Consider the following 23,721-nt stretch of genomic DNA (forward strand, 5'->3'; position numbering starts at 1 on the left):
GCTATAAAATATTGTAAAGATTTCAGATAAGACTTTTTTTAAGTGAATCAACTGCCATAAATAAAATTATTATTAAAAAGTTCAGTGATTTACACAAAACACTTTGAGTAAATCCAAAGTGAATTTTTGCATCTGAGAGAGATAGTGCTTTTCAGAATCCAAGATGGTGAAAGAAAAGTTACTAAGTGGTATTTATCTGAATCTTGCCATAAAATGTATTTTTTCTTCATGCAAAGATACATATTTCATTTATATGATTTAAACAAAATGAGATTTCAAATGCAAATTTGAAGTTCACATTGAATGTAATAAAAAATAACAAACATTACTGTCACTTTATTTATTTATTCTATTAAAAATAAAAGCCCGGCTACTGGCCATTAGGGAAGAGGGAGAGAGGTGTAGCCAAAATTGCTCATTTTCAATCAGCTCCACTGTACAATATCTTCAATTCAAAATGTGATTAAAGCATATATATTTTATTATTGAAAATTTTAATCATAATAAGTCATTGTATATTTTCCATTTACCTTCATATTCATTCAAACTGTATATGATATTAATCTGAAAAGTAAAATTATACAAATATCTGCCAAGACAGAATTTTTCCGAAGAATTTTAGGTGGATTCAACAAGTAGTGAAAATTTGCAGTTGAGTAATAATTTCTCAGGTGAAGCTATTTTCATCACCCCTTTTCAGATCCAATAGTTTGTTGTTAAAAATTTATGAATTACATAATTCTTATACATGGAAACAAAAAATATGAAGTCATAGTCCCACATTAAATTTCTGATCCAGTGTACTTTTTATTTTATTCATACTCACCAAAAATAAATTATATTAATGCACCATGAAAATATGCATTTGGTAAGTTTGAACTTTCGTAAAAGGCAAAATTCAACCTTATATTGGCATTGGTTATGCATATAAATATAAACCTGCTATGCACTTGAACCAAAGAGTGAGACAGAGGTCTTTTAGAATGCAGTTTTTGCACAAAAGAAGCACTAACCTACAGCTGGATTTTAATATTTATGCCCCTTTAAAATATACAGTACAATTTTATAAAAGTTTAATTAATTCTTTTTCTTAATCATCATCTAAAAAATAACCTACATTTTTAATATTTATGCCTCTTTAAAATATACAGTATATTTAAAACATAATCTACAGCTTGACTTTAATATTTATGCTCCTTTAAAATATACAATACATTTTTATAAAAATAAAGGTTTAATTAACTATCTTTCTTAATTATCATTTATAAAACAGTCCCCTTCTGCCTGAACATGTAGGCACACAGTGAATTTATTTCAGACATTAGCTCTGCCAATGCTGAAACTTGTCATATTCACATTCCCTTAAGCTCTACAACAACCTGCACACAAAAATATAATATCATTAAACTAGACTTCAAACATTAAATAGCAGATCCAGAATCCAAATGTACACTGCTATTTTTAGCAGCCTTTCCTGCTTATAGTATTCTGTTGTGCCTTTTTTATTCACTGCATGAAGTTTGTTTTGAATACATAAAATTCACTACCTTCCACTGAATACTTTTCTTTCACCATCTGCAATTCCTTCAGTTATTACTTTCAGTTTGTTATGGAAAATTGTTATGTATTATTTGTTGTGTACAATTATTATGTTTTATTTTACTGTGCATAAGGTATTTAGTAATTATATTATTTTACTGTGAACAATGAATTTGTAATGTTTGTATTTAAAAATTAATGCATAATATTTAGTATTGTTTAAACTTTAGCTCAATTAATGTGCAAGTGTGTTTCATGTAATTTCAATTGACCGAGAATGAATATACTGATGTGTCATAGTTGAAAGAAATATGATTTATTCTAAATTAGCTTTTATAAATGAGTTTAAATTTCTTGAGTTCCTGTTTAAAATGATTAAGAACTGTGACGTGTTTCAATATGATTTAGTATAATTTGAATAACGTTAACTACAAGATTGAAATAATGAGTATATTGTAAGAGTATGTTTTGTAGGGATAGTCTGATCAGCTATCTAAAATTATAATATTTGGAATATTTAATAAATGTGTTTTTTTAATTAATTATTGTATGTTTCTTTTGAATTTTAATTGTGGTCTACTGTAAGTCACCCATGTGATCCTTACAGAGCATGGTTATTCAATCGAACCTGAGTAACCATATTGCAGTAGTACAAAAATCAGTTTTAAGAGTTGTGACTATACGATCGGCTTACTTAATTTATTTTGATTTGATGAGTAGACTTCTTAAATGTGAGATATATCTTTCCCTGATGCTTTGAAGAGATCTGAGCGGTATTTTGAATGTTAAGTGTTTTATGGCTATGCCTAGATTTGTATTGAAATTTATGTGTCTTCAGGTTAGAGATCTGATTTAGTTTCATTTCAGTGAGAGATAGCGTGTTAATGATTTTTGTTGTGGAAATGCCTTTTTGCATTTTGGTTTGAACAAATAATCGTTATTTTACCAAAACATCAGGGAGACTATTTTCTTTGATTTAAAAGTGTTATGATCTGGATTATGAGAGTACTTAGTTACTTATTTAGTTGAGTTTTTTTTTTGGGGGGGGTGCTTCTTGTTTTTGTTGCGGCACCAAGAAGTAGTCAGTTTAAAAGAGTTAAATGTAAAAAGTAAATTTCATTTTTTTTCCTACGTAACAAGTTACTTGGACAGTAAAAATAATTTCAATAACATCTGACACTGCTACTTAGTTGTTAATAGAACCTTCTTATATTACAGTATTCATAATAATATTTTTTCATCAACTTAGTATTAAGTTCTGCTTTTAACTTCACTTAAAGCCTTAGGAATTAGTTTTAATGCATTCAACACTGTAATTTCATTCCAAAATATCACAGTTTTCCATCTTCTTCAAGTATCAATCAGTGAACTGTTCAAAAGAACACTGCAATAATAATCTATGACACAGATTAATGGAAGCTCAATCTATTATTTTAATAAAGAGACATTGTTTTGTTTGAATTTTATTGTTCTACATCAGATTCACACTGCTGCTCAAACAGGTACTCATGTGTTTTCAAGATACTTTTAACACTAGAATAATCAAAGTATAAAAATTGACTGATTAAAGATTCTAATTATCCCTCATCTCATAACATTTCCTGTTCCTAAAATTGAACTATTTAGATGCCTGATTTTAATAAATTGTTTGGTTTTTGCCTCTTTTATTTCAAATTTTTATAAGGATCAAATCAATTTTCTAAAAAGTTAAATACAAGTAAAATTTTGATGCGCACTTTGAATGCTCAGTTAATATTTCAGAACATTTGTAAAGCTTTTTTGAAAAACTACATCCCATATCTCATAAACTCACATAACAGTATTTGCTCAACTGTCACAACTGACTTTCTCAATAACTTAGTCTAAACACATTAACTAATCCATATTATTATTTCAATTATTTCTGGATACTGCAAAGCTAAATCAATATTTTATTAATGGAATTTTTTGTTCAATGGGGAACTCTATAAAAAAAAATTAAAATTTTATGTTTACAGAACTCTCCTATTCACAGTACTAAAACTATTCTTGGTAAATGCTCTATCTTATTTAGAACTGGAAATGTATACTAAAATTGATATTCAAGAAAATAAAGTTTGTAATAATGTTTTTTAAACATCCTGTATAAAAAAGTAGGTTTTGAAAATAAAAATATATCTAATGTGCTCTTTTACAGCACACATAATAAGTTACTTATACACTTTCTAAATGGTTTAATGGAAAATCCATAATATTTTTTTCTTTTAAAGCTGACAATTTTTCAAGGAAAAAATTCTATAAATAAACCTAGAAGCTTCTACTTTTAATGTAGTACATAACATGAACTAGCAATGATAAAAATTTATTAAATAATTATTTATAATTTCAATTAAAAACTTAATGAAACATAAAGAAGCATGATTTTAGCCGACATAATGACAATCACACGGAAATTCAACAATAAAATACAAAAATTGTAGAAGTCATTTTGAATTTTAGTGATAAAAACATTCCCAATAGAATAAATTACATATGTTTCACAAGTTACTGCAAATTATACTTATACTGTGGAATGGATTGGATTATTTGAGTTACAGCAGTGTGTATGGAGGTTACCTGCCTATGGCACGGATGTCAAACTCGGTACTTCATGTGGGCTAAATAATCAGAATGGGCTGCAAGGGAGGGGAAGAAAAGAAAAAGGGGGAAACCTATTTTCATATTTAATCATATATTTAAAAAATAGATAAAATCTTAATACAGTACAAAGTGTGAAATCAGGATGCCTAATATTTAGAATGAATTAATATTTGGACCTACGGACCACTAGCTGAAAAAATAAATATACAAATTTTTAAAAAATCCCCCCCATAAAGTCTAGGAAAGCAGTTTTCCTCCAGACTGACAGAGATTTCGGTGTATCACTTTTAAACATCTGCTGGGCAGCGAGTCACACAGTTGCCAATAACAGTGCATTGACTGACATTATATTGATATTCGCCAGGATCACACTTTCAGTGCATGGAGGGCAGGGCTAAGGCTACGCATTTCATTGCCCGCAGCAGTCTTTGCGGATCCTAAATTGGGCTGCCCATTACCTCCTAAAATTCTAAAAATTTCCCCTCCCCTAAATTACTCTCCAAAATTCTAAAAATTCAGCCATCCCTAATTTTTGCTGTTTGGTACTCCTCTAAAATATAAAATATTTGTTGCCCTTAAGTTCTGACATCAGGGATCTGACTGCACTAGTTACATATGCTCTGGCCCTGCGAGGAGAGGAGTTATCATTTTCCTACCTGCCCTAAACAATAAGTCCCAATGCTGCCATGTTTACATGTCATCTTGCTAGCTTTAACCTCACAATCTAAAATACTGAAATTTTTTAAACCTGGAATTGCTGAAGTTCTGGCCAATCTGAATCTTGGAATTTGTATTGTACTAAAGGTGTATAAAAAATGGGAAGAACATAAGGAATGCTGGTGGTAAAAGTAAACCTACAGTTTCTTTCCCAACACCTTGCATTTTTTTCCAACAACTTGCTTTAATATATCTTTAAAATTGTCTTGAGGCATTTCACAGGACATCCCTGATGATTCCAAAGGACATTTCTGGTGATATATTCTGATGAATGTCTGTTAACTTGGATCTCATTACGAATTCCTTTTTCACAAGTGAGAAAAATTATTTACATTGATACATACTACCGAACATGGAAATCATGGAAACCACATGAGCAGGTATTCAAAAACTTTGGGGATACTCACTTCACTGAAATTTTGCTTCAGTCATGCTGAATTTCTATTAACTCCATTTATAAACAGACTGGCACTGTACAAACTCAAACATACACCTCACTATAAATTGGAATTCTAAATTCTTATTAATGTATTATAACTTATACTTCTTGTTATCTTTGTGAGTTGAGGCAAAGACCACAGAAAAAGGAACAAACAAGAGCTGCATGTTTGACGTTTGACATGCATAGCATACAAAAAAAGACTGGCTCATATTCATGTAACACATAAGAAAAAACACAAAATCTTTAATGCAAGTAGTCTGTTTGCTGGGATATGAATAATGGTTAATTATTAGTGTTCAGTGATTTAATAATAGACCACTGCCATATTTACACTATGTATTTCTATATAAAAACAAAATTTTGAATGAATTTGTGCTGCTATTATGCAAAAAGCAAAATTCAGAAATAAATTGGAGCATTTTAAAATTTCAATGTTTTTTTCCTCTGACAAACCAAACATAAATTTAATTCAAATATTCACTTCATCAATATACAATCAATCAAATATAATTATGCAAAATCTATTTAACTAACTGCACTTAATAACAAGCAAATAAAAATGTTAACTTACACAGAACTCTGATCTTTTACAGTTACATTGAATCTGATTTGTCTGGAAAGATTTTCAGCTACAAAAAAAAAAAAAAAAAAAAAAAAAAAAAAAAAGGAAAAGAAAAGAAATTGTTGTCTTAAAAAATAAAAACAAGTAAAAAAAAAATACATTACATAAGTGACATTTAAAAAAGTAATTAAGAAAAGCTTACAATCAGCTATAAGTGGATTTTCTGTTAAAGTATCCAGCAAAAGTTCATCATCAGATTCTTTATCTAAAAGAATAAAATGCAAAGCTTTAAAATTTTCCAAAATATCATTCACACGTTCTTAATGTGCAACAAAACCAAAGAATTGGTTCTGTTTTTTAAGACAATGCATTAGAATAATTAACAACTTATTAAAACTTATCACATTTCTACAAGGAATGTGAAAATCACATAGTTTTAATTCATCATTTAATTTCTAACAATGTTTGGGTTTGAATATTTTATAAATAATTCTGTCTTCATCACACTATCTTACTACCCTTGACATACTTAAAGCAGTGGTCTTAAACTCAGATTGCAAAGATTGCAAGTGGGCCACATGGCCAATCTAAAAACAAATAATGGATCAGTTAGCAAAATAAAAAATATTTTAAATAAATTTTAAATTTCTCTTATGAAAAACTTATCAAAACATACATTTAAAAAAAAATTAAAACGCAATGGTGTAACCGCCCTTAGTGAACCATGCTCTCTCAATATCTGTTTTCTTGACCGTGGGCTCCGGTGTGCACGAGGTGCATACTGTGGGCCCCCGGGCGCTTGATACTCATTTTATCAATCCATTCAAGGGCTGAGTCAACCTTGCCCATCCCAGATATCGAACCCTGGATCTGCAGGGCTGCTCCATGGCGCACTAGCCACTGCAGCTAAATAATAATAATATCCAAAGAAAAAATTCAAATTAATACTTATATTCTATTTGGAAGTTAAACTTTGTTATCTGAAAAGTACGTTCGCTAGCAATGTAATTAAAATATATTGACAACTAAATATTCAGATTGATATTTATTTCATATATTTCTAATACACTGAATTAATCAATGGAAAATTTAATTTAATTTAAACAAAAAATAAATTATGAGTACTTTCTAAGTTTTCAGAGAAAACTTCCCAAGTGGAACAAAACTTGAGAATAAATAACAATAAACTAGTCTTTTTCCTCTTATTTATTAAACTTTTCTTCAATGCATAAAAAAATATATATATTTGTGTGTAATAATCATAGCCTTCTTTACCTCTTACATCTTTCTTTACCTTTATATCAAGTGTCTAGCTGTAGGCTAGACACTTGATGACATTTCAATTCTGATAAAAATTTGTATCCTTGGAAAGAAATGCCTCGGAATTATCTTCATTATAGACTATAGATGCTTGTCGGTCAATCAGGTTCTTTTCTTATTACATCAGTATTGAAAAAGAGCTGGTTGCTTATAAATGTATTCTCAAAGTGATTATTCTTAGTGCAAAAATTCATAACTGAGCATACTTATTTTTTGACAAGTACCAATAAAAAATACAATCTGTATCTTCAAATCTTTGAATAAGATCTGTATTGCAGTGTAAATGAATTAACTTCATTTATTTTTCTGGTGTATTAGTCATGCTCGTAATATAAACCTAGATTTAAAAAACTAACATCTTAAAATCCTTGCAAGACTATTTGGAACAAATACATAATTAAAATATATTCATTGGCTACATGTGGTCTAAAAGCCACCAGTTTGAGACTACTACGTTAAAGTACAATTTAAGGATGCTTACTTAATCTTAAATTTAAGTTTTAGTACATCAAATGCTTATACAGTCAAAAGTCGTTAATCCGGACTCGTCGGGACTTCGGCGATTCCGGATTATAGATCATCAGTTTAAATCTCGTAAGATGGCATGCACAAATTCTAAAATTAAAAATATGAAACCATATTTTAGGAAATAAAGAACAATTATGATCTAAAGGGTATCAAAATTTACAAAAAAAGAAGCTTAATATTTATTTGTTTACTTTATTAAATATTCCTCTCAATGTAAGTTGTTTAAGTTGCTTCATTTTATGTGATAATACTTTCTCTTTAATTCTATAAAAAGACATAATTTCTTGTTCAGTTGCAAAGTTCCGCTGTTCAAGTCCCGTTAATTGCTGTGCCAAGAATACCGACTAACTTGTCAATCGAAATTTTTTCGTTTTCACTAACCTCTCTGTCACATTCTTCATGTCTTTATCCATTTTTTGCAGCAATTCCATTTTTTGTTTGTTGGACATCGAAACATACTTTCGTTTTGTAGATCCTTTGGAAGTTCCAGCATCGGAAATTCTATTTGACATAATCGAAAGTTCAAGTTTACTTTTATAAAATTGCTCTTACAGTCTGCAAAAAATAATAAGCGGGATCCAATTCGAAGATTAAGGAACAACACAATCATTAACGTTAAATGAAATAGATAATTAGATAATTTTAGCTTACACTGTCCGTTATACATTAAACACGGAGGCGAAAACGTATTCTGCACTTGCGCACACGCATATGCGCAGTAGTCAAGGTCTTACGCGCACACGTAAAACGCCTGTGCGCATGTGCCGACGCGGCGCATGCGCAGAAAGTTTTTAGCTTTGAGGTCCGGATTATGGGTGTCCGAATTAACGACTTTTGACTGTATACTTGCAAATTTTTTTTTCTAAAAAAATTCATACTTAATCTTTTAACATCACGTATTTATCAGCCACACTGTATCAGTATACTAAAAAAATTATTTTATATGATGACTTTGCTGGAACATTTTTAATATTTAAAAATATGTAGAATGTTGAACATTACATTTAATTAATTTTGTTCCCTTTAGCATTTATCACACAAGACTTTTTTTCCATTCAAAGCATTTTCATCTCAAGAAGAAGGATATCCCCATACAACTGTTTTTCCTGCTGTTTTGATCTTGCTTTTTGATTGACCGGTATGTTACACTAACAGATGACCTGCTGTTATACTTGATACACATTGGAGAATTGGATAATAATGTTTTCAGACCTACTCCCATATGTATAGTACTAGCGGTTAACAAAACTTTTTCTTTTATAAAAAATGAGTAATCAAAAGGAAAAGCAAACAATTCACCAGTAACTGCTTTGGGGGAGGATTTCATAAATTAGGATGGCAGGAGTGCAGACAAAAATCATACATATATCAGACTTATTTATGGAAATAAAAGAATGTAAATATATTTTGCAAAAAGTTAAAATTCAGTTAAAGACAATAATTTAATAATTAATTGTTGATATCAATGAAACAGACAGGCATCATCAACTTGCATTAGCCTTTTTTCATTAAATCATTCAATAATTAGGCAATACTGATTTTAAAAAAAAAAATTGTTTCCATAATTAATTCTTTAACAGTTCCAAATAATACCCCTTATTATACATACAGTGCATTAGTTAAGTCAAGGTGCACTTCTGATCAGTCACAAGAAAACAACAAAACAAGAAAGAAATGTGACATTTTCACAAAACAAAAGAAAACCTCGTAAAGTTTCATACTATTCAGTGCAGTTCAATATGGGCTCCATTTGTTGCCCTAAAACTTCTAAACGATACTCAAGTTCTTTTCACACATGGTTAAGGACATTCGGTGTAACATAGTGAACAACGGCTGTGATTTTTCTGTTTTAAATGATTAATGTCGTTGATAGGTTCACAGTACACACGTTGCTTCACATAACCCCACAAGTAAAACTCCAAGGGCTTCAGATCCGCAGATTGTGGCAGCCATGCCTTGATAGAACCCTACCTATCCACCGCTGGGGAAATGTTGCATCCAGAAATTTGCAAACAATGTTGGCATAGTGCAGAGGAGCACCGTCATGTTGAAAGATGACACCTTCTGGAAACTGTGGCACTGTATACAATTCCAACATGTCAACGTAGTTGTCTGCTATCACAGTCTGCTCTGCAAAGAAAAATGGCCCTATCACTTTATCATGCATCAGGTCACACTACACATTCACTTTAGGTCTGTTATGTTGGTACTCATAGGCGTGAGGATTTTCAGCAGCCCATATTCGGATGTTATGGCGATGAACATGTCCACCAACATAGAATGTCGTCTCATCGCTACACACAATCTTCTGCAGAAATCGGTTATCATTGTTGATCTCAGAAAGCATATCTGTAGCAAGTGAATCATGCAGCAGCTGCAGTTTGTAACATTAAACATAGACGTTTGTTTTAACACCTTATGAACTGTTGCCTTGCTTAGGTGTAACTGTCAAGCACACACATGCACTGGTTTATTGGGCTTCTTAGGTAACTCTACAGACCTGTATAGCGTTTACAGACTTGTCATTGACCAATGGCCTGCCAGAACGGGTTTGTCCAAAAAACTGCCGGTATCCTTCAACTGCTCATCCTGCCGATTAATATTATTCCTATGTGATCGTGATTCGTTGTACATGCAAAGATATTGACGTTGCACTTTTGTTATGGATTTGAATTTGGCAAGCCACACAAACTTTCCTCTGTAGAGTCCCACATCTCGACTGACATGGGCGGGCTGATCTCTTGCTTTGCAGCTCGTGGTGTTGAGTCATCACTTGTGTGCGCAGAAGCTGGCACATCATACTGCAGAAATTTGGAGAGTTTTAATCTTTTTTTTTTTTTTTTTTTTTTTAAGCAGCTTATCAGACTTCAATAAAGGTCAAACTTAGGGTTTGGTGACTGGGAACATCAGTATCAGAAACAGTGCATTTAGTAGGCTGTTTATGTGCAGTTGTTGTGAGCACATATGAAAGTGGTGTATGGATGGTGAAACGACAAGTTGCCAGCCAGCAGTATGGCGCATTCATTCCAAAAGAGAGCAGAAATTGCTATGCATTGTTTACTATGACCGAAGTGCTATAACAGCTGAAATCTTCACCAGCTACAACAGTGGTAGCCCAGAGAGTGTTCAACACACTGTGCAATGACCCTGCACTGACGGCATGTCAGCTACGTCTGCAATGGGCCAAGAAACATCAGAATTGGACATTAGAAGAATGGAAGAAAGTTGCATGGTCCAACACATCACGTTTTCTGGTCCATCAAATCAACAGGTGTGTGCTAATATGCCGATTTCCAAACAAAACTCTGGTTCCCTGATGCACAGTTGGATGAAGAAAAGCCAGTTGCAGAGATATTATGACGTGGGCAATGTTTTTATGGAGCACATTAGGACCCATAATCCCCATACAACAATCCTTGATGTGTTAGCACTACGTGAACATCATTGCAGACTAGGTTCACCCATTCATAACAACAGTATTTCTAGCAAGGAACGGTGTTTACCAGGATAATGCACCATGTCATAAGGGTTGAATCATCAGGGAGTGGTTCAAGGAATAGTCCAGTGGCTTTCAAGTCATATCTTGGCCCCCAAATTCACCTGACATTAATCAATAGAGCATTTGTGGTCCCACCAGGAAAACCGAATTCTTGCTGCCACACTATCTACTCGCAATGTAAAGGCAGTTTTAAGGGCTAAAGGTGGTCTTACGTGTAACAGGGTGGTCATAATGTAATGGCCCTTCAATGTATATGCACATAAAAAGTTATGATGTGCTATGAAAATAAACAAAGCAAAGGGACAAGGATTAAAAACATTTAATAAAGTACATGGATGTATGTGAAATGTGCTGTTAATTTCAGTTCAATAAAACATAGTATGTGATTTGTTTCAGCAAACAATAAACAATTCTATTATTCATTTTCATTAACTAGAATTAAGAATAAAAAATTATATGCTCAGTTAAAAAAATATAACAGTGCTGTGAACATGCATCTGGCCTGCAGAAAAGTAAACACATCTCAATATCATGATTTTTTTAATATCAAAATGAAGCATGGTCTTGGCTAGCCAAATATTTACTGTTTTATCATTAAGATACTAATTTCATTAGTGGACCTTTAATCTGCCTTTTAATTTCACTTCTATCTGAGTTATTCATAAAATATTTTCAGTTCAAGAATTAAGACAGAACAAGATTAAGAAATAAGATCAAAGTCTTAAACTGCTTTTCCCTGTCATTTTAGTCCTTTCTTTTCTATTTGATTCATTATATGACATTAGAAAATTAGATTTATTTATTTCTACAACACTGCTGGACTTCTTTAAAGCTGTATGCAATGTTTTAATGGAAACCAGCTTCACAGTTTTGATATCTGAGAAATTTTAAATTGCAACAATCACAGTAATTTAACACAGCTGTAAGCTTCCTACCAAAATGGCTTTATAATATCATATATCAGTTATGTCATTTCGAATGAATAATTTCTCTAACTTTTTAATTTTATTATTATTATTTTTATACTCGTCTGAAAAAAAAAAAAAAAAAGTATACCTTTTTCAGACCACCCAGAAATAGAACTCAGCACAGGTGAATCAATCTCCTTACACTTAGGCGTTTGAGTAGGTTTCTTTAAAATGGATTGGGGCACTGGGGTACTCTGACGAAAGATGCTGGTTTTGTCTAATTTCGATGATTTCCTGTGAATCGGAGGAGTCTGCAACAATGAGGCAACATCACCAGCTAAATTCTTGGGTATGCTCCTAATTTGAGAAGAGAAGAGATGTTAATGTGCATCATGATATGCAATGGCTTTTGCATTCAGTTTGTACACTTGAAAATGTTATGACAGTTAAAAGTCAGATAATTTAAATTTTAAAAAAATCCAAGTATATAAAATGAATTTAAAAAAAGAAATAGAAATTCAAATATTCTGAATATTGTAAGAAAATGGTAAATTAGTAAAACTGAATTCATAACATTCTTACTTAAATCAAGATTTCCAAAAATTATTTTTGTATAGGCGTAATAAGAATATGCTTATATACTTAGAAGTAAAAGGAAAAAATTATATGAAAAGAGTAAAGTGATATTATTACAAACTAGATTACAAAGTGGATGGAATTAAAATAATAAATCTGTAGAATTTCCACACAAATTATTAGTACGAGTCCAGCTAGAAAGACAATTAAATGCCTTTTTAATATTAAATTAATCAAATTAACACAGTAATTAATATACATATTATTAAGAACTGCACTTATCACTTTTAACACTCAAAGCAACTAAACTGTACATATACATTCAAAACTATTACTCTTGATATTTTGAAGTACACAGACACGTATCTTGCAATGTGTTCTGACAATTAAAGTAGATTATATATTGCACAATAAGGAATCCAGGTACACAGTGATAAGATCAATTAGGAATTATAATCAATAAAATACCCCTTACTCACTGACTTCTGAAGAACTTTAAAAGTTTGGAACCAAACCCTAGACCTCTTGGAAGAAAAATCCAGTTAGTTTGTAAATCAGAGACAGGCAGATGAAATATGAATTTTAAATAATATAATCTTACCTTTATTATTTATTATAACACCTTTAAAATTAAGATAAAATATTTTAGACTGACACATTGTAACCCTGTGTTCAGTCTTACCTCCCTGGTTTATGAACCGCAAAAAGTAGAAAATGCCTCCAGAGAGCAGTGCTGCGCAAAAAAACCCAGTGAGTGTGTACCCGATAAATAGCCAAGTGAAAAAGAAAAGATGAAAAATGTTTTATTTCAAGCAGTGATAATATATTTCTTTTAAATCACTGAGTTTGCTAATCAAAAATTCATAAAATTTGCACTAAATATGAAATAAATTTTTAAAAAGTAAAAATTCATACTTTTAAGTGCACATGTTTGGAGAAAGGATTGGGTATGTTCAGAGCTTGGTAGCTGTAGATACCACAATTTTTCCACAGTGTGGAGAACAAATATTCATATGCAGATGCATACATGCATACATACATAGAGACAGACAGATTCTTCATTATTTAAGAATAAAGCTAAAAAAACTCATCAACTAGTGACAATTTTCTATTTTGCAGAGACACAAAAACTGCTACATAAAACTAATACGCTAGAGTAAGGAGGCTCTTTTCATTGCCATACAAATTTAGAAGGGTAGCCGAAAGTAGGGGGCAGAAAGAGGGAGGAGTTAGAATGCTAGATGAAAAATTTAGGTCTTAATGAAAATAATTAGTATTAAAATTTAAATTAAGAAGTTGTTAATGGATTAATTAGTAGATGAATTAGTGAATTATTTGTTGTTGGAGTTATTTAGTTCTTCAAACATTAGGAATAAAATATACATTTTGTCCATAATGGTGTTTGCATTTCTAAGTTCATTGAATTTTTGATTAATTAAGTGAGTTAATTTAGAAAGTTGTATGCCGAAGATTGATTCTAGGTCTTTGATTGCATTGAAAAATTCTAAGAAGGCTGAGGGAGAGTTACTTGTTGAATTTGGAATGCTATTTGGTTTATATATAATAGGAGTAGGGTTAGGCTGATTTGAATTAACATCTAGTTTAGATTCTGGTTTCTGTGATTTATTTGTGATTGCATGGGAGTACATAGTTCTGGGTTGATTTGGGTTAGTGGTTCTGGGTTTGGGGAATTTCAAACATCCACAAGATGAGGGCGGGTGAGAATTAGTGCAGTTTACACAAACTGTGTTTTCAATAAATCCTTTTTTGGGACAAAGTGTCATTTTATGTTCACCTGCGCATTTCACGCAGCATGGTGTAAGGAAACAATTCTCGGAGGAGTGGTGCCATTTTTGGCAGTTATAACACTGTGAAATGAGATTTTTTCAACTTGTACTAAGAACAGTGAAAAATGTGTGATATCATAAATAGTTTCGAAGTTGGGTGAAGGGAAGAGTTGTACTTGAAATAGTGGTATTGGTTGGCGTGTACGTATTCGTGTCCATTTGCACAACTTTATGTACTGTGTAGCCTAAGTCAGTTAGGATATCACTTATTTCTGTAGTGTCCATATCAATAAGTAATCCTCGGATTACAACTTTAATTGGTTTTTTATGTTGTGCATTGATGAGATAATGTTCAATAGAGTGATTTTTGAGATAAGTGATAAGAGCTCTGTGGTCATCTGACGTGTCAAGGAAAAACTTTCAGAAATTCTCCATTGACTTTATTAAAGAATTTTGTAGAGGATTGTGTGACAAGTTGCTTTAGGTAGTTATTTTTATTTGGTATTAGCTGGAGATTTGATCATAATAGGTGGAACTGATTTTTCCTTAGGTGGTGAAGGTGTTTGTTCCTCAAGATCTTCAGGTTGAGTATTTTGAATATTTTCCTTAGCTGAATTATTATTAGAGTTATCTTGATTTAGAAAACTGAATTTATTTTCGTTGATTATAGTATTCTTAACAACATGATCTTTTTTCTCTATTTTAGCAACGCGAGTAGTATCCATCATTTTGGTGAGAATTATTATCAGAGTAGTCAGAAGTATCATGTTTTCTTTTTTGAGCATTAGTATTAAAATTACTTGCAAGATTAGAAAAGATGAGCTTTTGGTACATTACATTAGAAAAGATGAGCTTCTGGTAAGTAGCATTTTAAAAGGTAAAAAGCTATCAATTTGTAAATAAGGCTTTTACCTTTTTGATGATAATCCAACTTTGAAGGTAGCATTATCCAGTAATCTAGACTTTTTTGTCGGTGATGACTCTTCATTACAATTAGTAGATGATAAGTTACGTTTCAGTATGGGAGTCGCCCTCATTGGTTCCACTGATGGCCTTTAAAATAAATATATCAAATATAAATACACACAATTCAAGTAAAGATCACCAAAGATATTCAAACATAGTTTTGTTACATGAACATTTTCATTTAACCATAGTTAAATTTTTGTTAGAGTAAAAAATTATACAGTTGTAAACGTACAAGTGTTAATTTAGCAATATTAAAGAATCCTTCATTAGACTGCAAACCAACAACTTCACCAGAGTCAAAATTTTTAAATGTGAAATGGTTTTATAAAGAAATTGACACAATTCAAAAAGTTTAAAATCAGTTACAGGGGAAAAAAAAAAATCTATTTGTCATAATATTATCAGAAGACTACTCAAATGAAATTTATTTTAACAGATTTACAAAATTTGTGTTTTTACTAAATAGAAATTTAAATATATTAAACAAATTCATGCATTTTCTAAAATAACAAAATTCTAATACCTTATTATGAATTTAATATCACATTAATGCTGTTATCTCTTTTGTCTCAGTAAGAAATAGACAAATAAAAAGCAATGAAACCAAATGTTGATTAATTATCAAATCTAGTACAGCATGACAAAAGCATTCAGAACTGAAACAAAACTTTTTTTTTATGTAATAAAATGAGAAATTAGAACCCAAATATTCAAAAGTAAGTGTTCAAAATGCATATTTGGCAGTAAATGTTAAAATGACATGATACTCGAAAAACTTATCAAATTTTAAAAAGGGAGAGAGGAGAGAAAAGAAAATATGGGCATATAATTGTCAAACTAGATCAGTTTTAACAAAAATTCCAGGATTCAACTTCTATGTTACAGTGTTTTTGGTGAGGAATAGTACTTGGCGCATTTCTGTCTCAGCAAGAAATAAACGGTTACCCATCTGCACATGCATACATAGTTTACATTTCACACATGCATGTAGTTTACCTAATCTTTCATCTTACTGATATCAGCAAACCAGTGAAACGAAAACCACAGAGTTACAACTCAATATCATCTGAAACCCTACCTAGCAGAATTTATGACTGAGCATCATGATGGTCATGATAATGCATTAGACACATCATTAACAGCAGCTGCTGAACTGTGGCCATCAGAATGTATCAATTTAAAACAACTTTTGGACATGTTTCTATATGCGATATTTAATGCAATTAAATAAATTGCATTAAATAAAATAACAAATACAAAATTTATATTAAATTGCTTTAGTAATATGTATATTAAATAAACTGGGCACTATAGATATTGAAAGATTTTTCTTGTGTTCAACCACATTTTTTTTTCCACATTCATTCAGAGTTGAGAAATGCTAATTCTCATTTCTCATTATAACACTGAAATGTCTACAAAACTTTAGCCAATATGATGCTTTCTTATTCTTCCTCAAGGCATGATGAGTGAATTTTTATTTACTAAATAAAGAACTTTATCTAAAATCCAATTTTTATTTAAAACAACATAGATACAAAATTATTTTAGCATACATAATTTCTATCAATTTTAATACGGAAAAAAGCCTACCTTGCACATTCAGGAGTGACTGGAGGTCGGAGAAATGGAAAGTCTTCGAAACTGGTTCCTGACCTGAAAGAACATATCACTCTTAGAAATGAAAATTTATCAAAAGAAAAAAAGAATAAAGCATACTTCAAAAAATCACTTCTACAAAAAACTACTCCTTCATCATTTCAGGGTTGCCACTCAAACAGGAGACTGAAATTCCCTGACTTTTCCAGGTTTTCCAGGTATGTTTCGAGAAAATTCCAGTCTATCCGTGTAATGTACGTTGGCTGTGCTAAGAGGTAAATGGTATTACTTGTACTGTGTAGCAAATTCACTTAATTATTCAATAAATCCCAGAGGACATTTATTCTTAATTATTCTTGGTACACTTTGTTTGATAATTTTGTTTTCTTTTTCGCTTAAAAAACTTAATAAAATTTAAGATATATACATTGGATAACAACTGTACGTTTTATTTAATTATTACTCATGATCATCCCCAGTTCAACACGAGGCTAATCCGGTTCTTATAAATCACAACGCAATGCTAAAAATTAGGTTAGATTTTAGGTAAATTTAATTTGTGTGAGGTGTATTCTTAAAAGGCACCTTAACACTTGAAAACACAAATATAATTATAATAGGAGTTGTTTTCTCCACTGAAGATTGAGATTAGAATCTGCCCAATCTGGAATAAAATAAGGCTTTTTCTGCAGACATTCTGCAGCTAAACGAAAGAAAGAAATCTATTTAATGATATTTTTTTACTAAATTGAGGTATTTTATATTTATTTCGCAGCATACATAAGGAAAAAATATGTGCATTAAATTTCGTGATGTCATCATACTGCCAGAATTAATTTCAGGATTATGCCAGAGAAAATTTCCTGAAATTTGGAAATATTATTTACTAATGATAAATAAATTTAGAGGGAAGAAGCAACATTAAATGATATGAATAACATAAAAATAAAGATAATTACTTAAAAATTTAATTAGAATAATCAACGATATTTTAGTGAATATAGTTATATTACATGGTTATCCTAGATGATTGATTACTATTTTTTTTATTTTACTGCAAAATGACAAGGTATTTATTAAAAAGAAAAGAAAAGAAAGAAAAAAAAAAGATTTTGCGGTAAAATCCTAATATACGATATGGCCTTCGCATGATTTTGAAAATTGTCGCCAAGAACAAAATGACCGTTTACTGCTCATCATCATGTCGCCAAATCCCGCTGTACCATACATGGAGATTATTCTCACCAAAGAATGTCTATGTAAAAAGCGGAGGGAAAATTTGCCAAGGGATTTGACAACGGAACGGCCAGAATTTCCCTCTCCGCGATGTGTACAGGAAATTGAGAAACACATGTTAAGAAGAAACGTTCTTTGACAAAAAAGAAAACTACGAAAATCCGTTTTTAAATTATTGCGAAAAATCCAAGAAGAAACGTTTTATCAAAGAACGTTTTTTCTTGGATTTTTCGCAATAATTTTAAAAATGGATTTTCGTAGATTTCCCCCCCCCCTCAAAATAACTAATCCATGAATTAATTTACTTGCGCCAAAAAATATTTTCTTTTCATTTAAAGACATTTTAAATGATATTCATTTTATGAACTCTGATAACGTGACCTTCGAACTTCCACACCGGTTTCGAGCTTTGGCGACAGATACGTCGTGCATGCACAGCTGTTTCCCGCTATGATGGAACCGAGCCACGTCTGTTGCAGAGAGGTTTTCCTTCTTTATAATACATATTTTTTTAATTCTAACCTTCATGGTACCGTATACTAGGATTAAACCCATTTTGTTTTATACGAGAACAGGTACTTTCTTTAGTTCATGCACTGCACACGCGATTCTCGCGGTTACTGGAAACCAAAAGTTGCGGGAAACTTGCTTTGCCTTTCTAAAAAGACAATCAAATTGGAGCTGTGAAAATTGGCTCTATGCCAGCTGCCCGAATGACACTCACGTGATACACAATTCGCCAAAAAAGTTATCTCTTCCGACGTCGGCGCAAAACTCGCCTTTTTTAGCGGGATCGTTGTATGAAATTCCCTGACTTTTCCAGATTTTGACTAAAACACTTAAATTCCCTGACTTTTCCCTGAATTTTTTGGTCAATTTCCGAATTCATTGACTTTTTCCGGTTTTCCAGGTAGCGTGGCAACCCTGTCATTTTTATAAAGGTATTATTTTATAATAAAAATGTTCATAGTGACCAAAATAAAACTGGTCCAGAAAATGTGGATAATTCTGATACTAAATTTACTCTTATAAATGAGCAGCAGAACTGCTGTTTACGGAAAATGTTGCAAATGACCACCTCTGAAATTGATGCAGCATCGTACTGCATTCATCAAACTGCGAGCATGCTTAATATTTATTCACTTACTTTATTAAACACTTCTGTCAATATAAGTTTTCAAGATGCTTCATTTTTTTGTGCTAATACTTTATAGATAGGCATAATTTCTTGCTCAAAGTTCAAGTCCCATAATTATCATACTGAGAATTCCCATCAAACTGTCAACTGAAATTTCTTCATTCTCAGCAACTTCTCTGACACATTCTTCACTATCGGTAGTGATATTTTCCAGATTTGAAACCATTCTACATATTTCACTGGTAGCGATATTTTACAGATATGGAACCATGCTACACATTTCACTGGTAGCAATATTTTCCAGATTTGGAACCATTCTACACATTTCACTCGTAGCGATATTTTCCTGATTTGAAACCATTTTACACATTTCACAGTTTGTTAGTTGACTTATTATTGAGGCATTGTCACTGCAATGGAATACTTCTGTTATAACACTGTAGAGTCATCAGGATTTTATGGAAGCAAGAGACATGAAAAATGTGCAATGGCCTCACCGGGACTCGAACTTCGACCTCTCAAATATGCACCAAGTGTGCTACGGTTACACCATGATGTATGCAGAAAGGAGAGAAATAATACCTTACATAATCCCCCTTTTAAAGGGTGACTGGGGATTAGTGGATCTAGTAGCCAAATTCTAGTGGTGAAGAATCATCATCATTCTCAAGCTGCTCGAGTTGAGTCATGTGGTGAAGAAAGTTAAAAAAAAAAATAAATAAATAAATAAAAATAAATGATTTACTGGGTCAATATAAAGGTTACATGACATTTAGCATGCCATAAAATTGACGCAAATTCTTTATAGAATGTTTTGGTTTGCGTGGTCTAGAGGTTTGAATATTAAATGTTTGGATTTTGGATTTGTATTAATATAGAGAATATAAAAAAATGCACTGGAACAACTAACACTATTGTAAATTCTAAATTTAAGATATGCTGATTTTAAAGATTCTGTGATCGTGTTGTTGCATAATTATGTGGTGTAAGTATGGAGAAAATCATGTTTAATAAATAAAGCTAAAATAATGAAAAACTTAGTCATCTTATTAAGAAAATTAAACACTTATGTTATAAATTGAGAAAAGACTGAGAAACGCCTACAACACTTAAAATTCTATCTGGAATTATAAAGTCATGCTGCTTTTAAAAATTTTGTGATTTGTGAGTTTGAATTACGATGTGGCCAGATCGAATCTACGATCGATACCATATTTTCAAATCAAAGAAAGAGAACCAACGTGTGGATCAGCACATATAGTTACTGTCCATTTTACGGGAGAATAGAAAAGATCAGCAGTACTTATAATTCACATACAGCTACAAAGTTTACCAAGAAAAATCTGAAAGCTTTCAGATTTTATATTATACCCAAAGTGACTTTTTTTAATGTTTTGTGTGTTACCCTTATTTATTAAATATCATGTTCTTCGCACTTAAAACCATAAAATTCAATTCAACGACAATATCACAAAATATTTAAAAGAGCATCTGTTTAGAATTTTCAATCAGTCTCGCGTGCTGAAGATAAAATTGTTTTTATTTTCCATACAGTGTTGCCATTGCTCGCCTTGAAATCGCTGAGTTTGTTAATCAAAAATTCGTTAAAAGTTTTACAAAATATAAAGTAGATAATAAAACAAATTCCAAATTTGGGCTTCCCATGTGCTCATATTCGGGTGAAGATGTATGTTATTCCAAATTTGATGGCTCTCGGTACCGTAGTTTTATCACAATGCGAGAAACATACATTTATGCAGATTCTTCATTATTTAATTTTTTTAATTTTATACAGGGCTCTAATATTTGGTGGAAATGATTTAAAAAGTGATTCGCCGTTTATAGTGAATCAACACAAAATGCCAAACGAAATTAATAGCCCTTCTGGGCAAATAGCACGTTTGGATTAAAAGTTTATTTTTCGGAAAAAGAAAAAGGTTTTCTGAAGATTAGTGCGAACTTCTTAAGCAAGAAAAATCTTTCAACAGAAAACGTATTGGCAAAAATAATTAGGCTTAGCGGTACTTGATAATTCTAAAAATATTGCATGCAGATTTACTAAAGGTGTAAAAATCTTAACCGGAAGATAAGAACAACATAATTGAATCATTTTTAAAGCAAAAAATGCACAGTTTACAAACATATAAGAATAAAGAAACTGAGATTACTGAGCCAAGTAACAGAGTGGATATATATATACATATTTTTATATACTTTTGGTGCAGCTGATATCAACCAAAAAGGGAGGTGCACATCTGCATGATATATCAGTCCCATATACAAAATTTCAATTTAAATTGTGTTAGGATAACTAACTCAGTTAGAACTAAATAAGTTAGGTGAACTCAGAATGTTCACATTCGTTTTTCAGTTAGGCGAGATACATACATACGTAGTTACGTACACACAGACAGACTGAAAAAATCTCTTTTGAATGCATTTTAAATCAGTTTTATACTTCGTTTAGGGAAAAAAGTCCTTTATTCTGTCCTTACACAGAGATGGTATGCAAAAACATGGTTAATTTGCATTTGATAGCTGTCAAAATGGACATTTTCGTTGAAATATGATACCTGAAATTTTTCACAATTACAATACTTCCTTTTTACTTCGTACAAGAAAGTAAAAAATTTGCAGAGATTCCCTATCAGTGCTTACCATAAGAGAGCTCTGATGCACATATAAAAAAGGCTACATAATTTCAACAATAAAAAAAATTTGCATTTTCAATCAAATTATGTTATAAATACCATCTGTGTGTCAAAAGCTTATTTGCATATTCATAAAAGAAAAAATTATCACTGAATTTTTCATGCTGAATTTCATTTCAAGAACTTTCTAAACATCAAGATTTTGTTCCTTTATATTCAAAATTCCGTATAGATTACACAACATCCACAAATTAATTGGAGTTTTACTGTAACTATTTCTCATTAGATGTGATGTAAGATTTGTTATGTTTCAGAATATAACTGTACTGTCTAATAAAATGAGAGACTCAAAGGGACTCAGTTCATAATAAAATAAATCTTTATTTCATTTCTTAAGAATTTAAATTTTAATTTCACTTCATTTAAATCAACTTCACGTTTTAAATTAAATAATAGAGCTAATTGACAGAACATACATTCAATTTTCAATAAATTTTATGACCATTTGCAGCATAACTCTAATTAATAAAGAATGCATCATTACATTTTTACTGTACATTATTTAGCATTAGTTTACGTTAAAAGATACAACAAAAGCTCCTTCACAAAGAAAACTTGATGCATCAGAATGTCCAAGCTTGTGTAATCTTGTGCCTTTACAGGTGCAGGCTGAAGCAAGGCCAGCACCTGTGCATCGGGGCTTACATCCCAGATGGAATTCCAAGAGAGAACCTTCACGAAGTGATCCAAGAATCTCCCGCCCTCTTCCACTACAACTGACCTCTCAAAAGAATTAAGGCCCAACGTGTATTTTGAGTACCTCCTTGCTGCACAGACACTATCCACTTAGAAACATCCATACCTTCTCTCGGACTCAACCCCCGGTCCTTCAGCGCAGCAGTCGGCATCACTAACCGCTTTCCTATCTGAGTAGCTTAGTGCTTTTACAAGTGTCACACGCATTTCACTATACTTTTATGTTACACATTCTGTGCTCAGCATATTTATATAGCTATAAGCTCCACCGGTGGCTGAATGATTAAGACTGCTGAATAAACTCAACCTAGTTTGGGTATGAGACCAGGCAAATGATATGTTTTCCCTATGTGTAACATGATTACAATCCATTTTACCTTAGGAAAACCTCCTCTTAAGCAGACAGCCCTAATAGCTCTGCAATATTCAAATAACATAACCTGTATCGGGACTATTCCGTTTTGAGGGCCGTAAAAAATCACCAAACTATTGTTGATGCTAGTGCTGCCAAAAATAATTGCGGCAACCCTAACGCAAGAAAGGAAGTATAATACGAAATAACTATCTAAAGATTAATTTTTTAATTTATATGAAAGGTTAATTTCATATTATACTTTTTTATTATTATAATTTATATAAAAAAGGCTAAACATAACTGAATGGAAGCATAAGAGTAAATAAATATTTCAGGTCATTATTATAGTTTATATAAGAAAAGGCTAAACATAACTGAATGGATTCCTGCATCGCTATTTCGCTACGAGTTATCGCTAAAGCATAATTTCATCTCGTTAGTTGTTCAAACATAATTTTCTATAATGAATGATGCCTTTTCTTTGAAAAAATTCTATTGCAGACTTTTCATCATGGGCAAT

At 31.5% G+C, this 23,721-nt stretch overlaps 1 protein-coding gene across 2 annotated transcripts in view; it reads right to left on the reverse strand.

The window, feature by feature from the left end:
- The window catches only part of Elys (AT hook containing transcription factor 1 homolog), a 195,608-nt gene that overhangs the window by 46,981 nt on the left and 124,906 nt on the right, over positions 1 to 23,721 (reverse strand). For both annotated transcript variants that reach the window (XM_035351721.2, XM_035351713.2), the window contains exons 25-29: positions 17,060 to 17,122; positions 15,410 to 15,550; positions 12,283 to 12,491; positions 6,082 to 6,144; positions 5,889 to 5,946 (exon numbers count right to left, since the gene is read on the reverse strand). In XM_035351721.2, coding sequence (XP_035207612.1) covers positions 5,889 to 5,946; positions 6,082 to 6,144; positions 12,283 to 12,491; positions 15,410 to 15,550; positions 17,060 to 17,122 — 534 coding nt within the window. The remainder of the gene's footprint in view (positions 1 to 5,888; positions 5,947 to 6,081; positions 6,145 to 12,282; positions 12,492 to 15,409; positions 15,551 to 17,059; positions 17,123 to 23,721) is intronic.

This window comes from Stegodyphus dumicola, chromosome 5, assembly GCF_044657685.1.
Source record: "Stegodyphus dumicola isolate Sdum_Otavi_A_Nest chromosome 5, ASM4465768v1".
NCBI lineage: Eukaryota > Metazoa > Arthropoda > Arachnida > Araneae > Eresidae > Stegodyphus > Stegodyphus dumicola.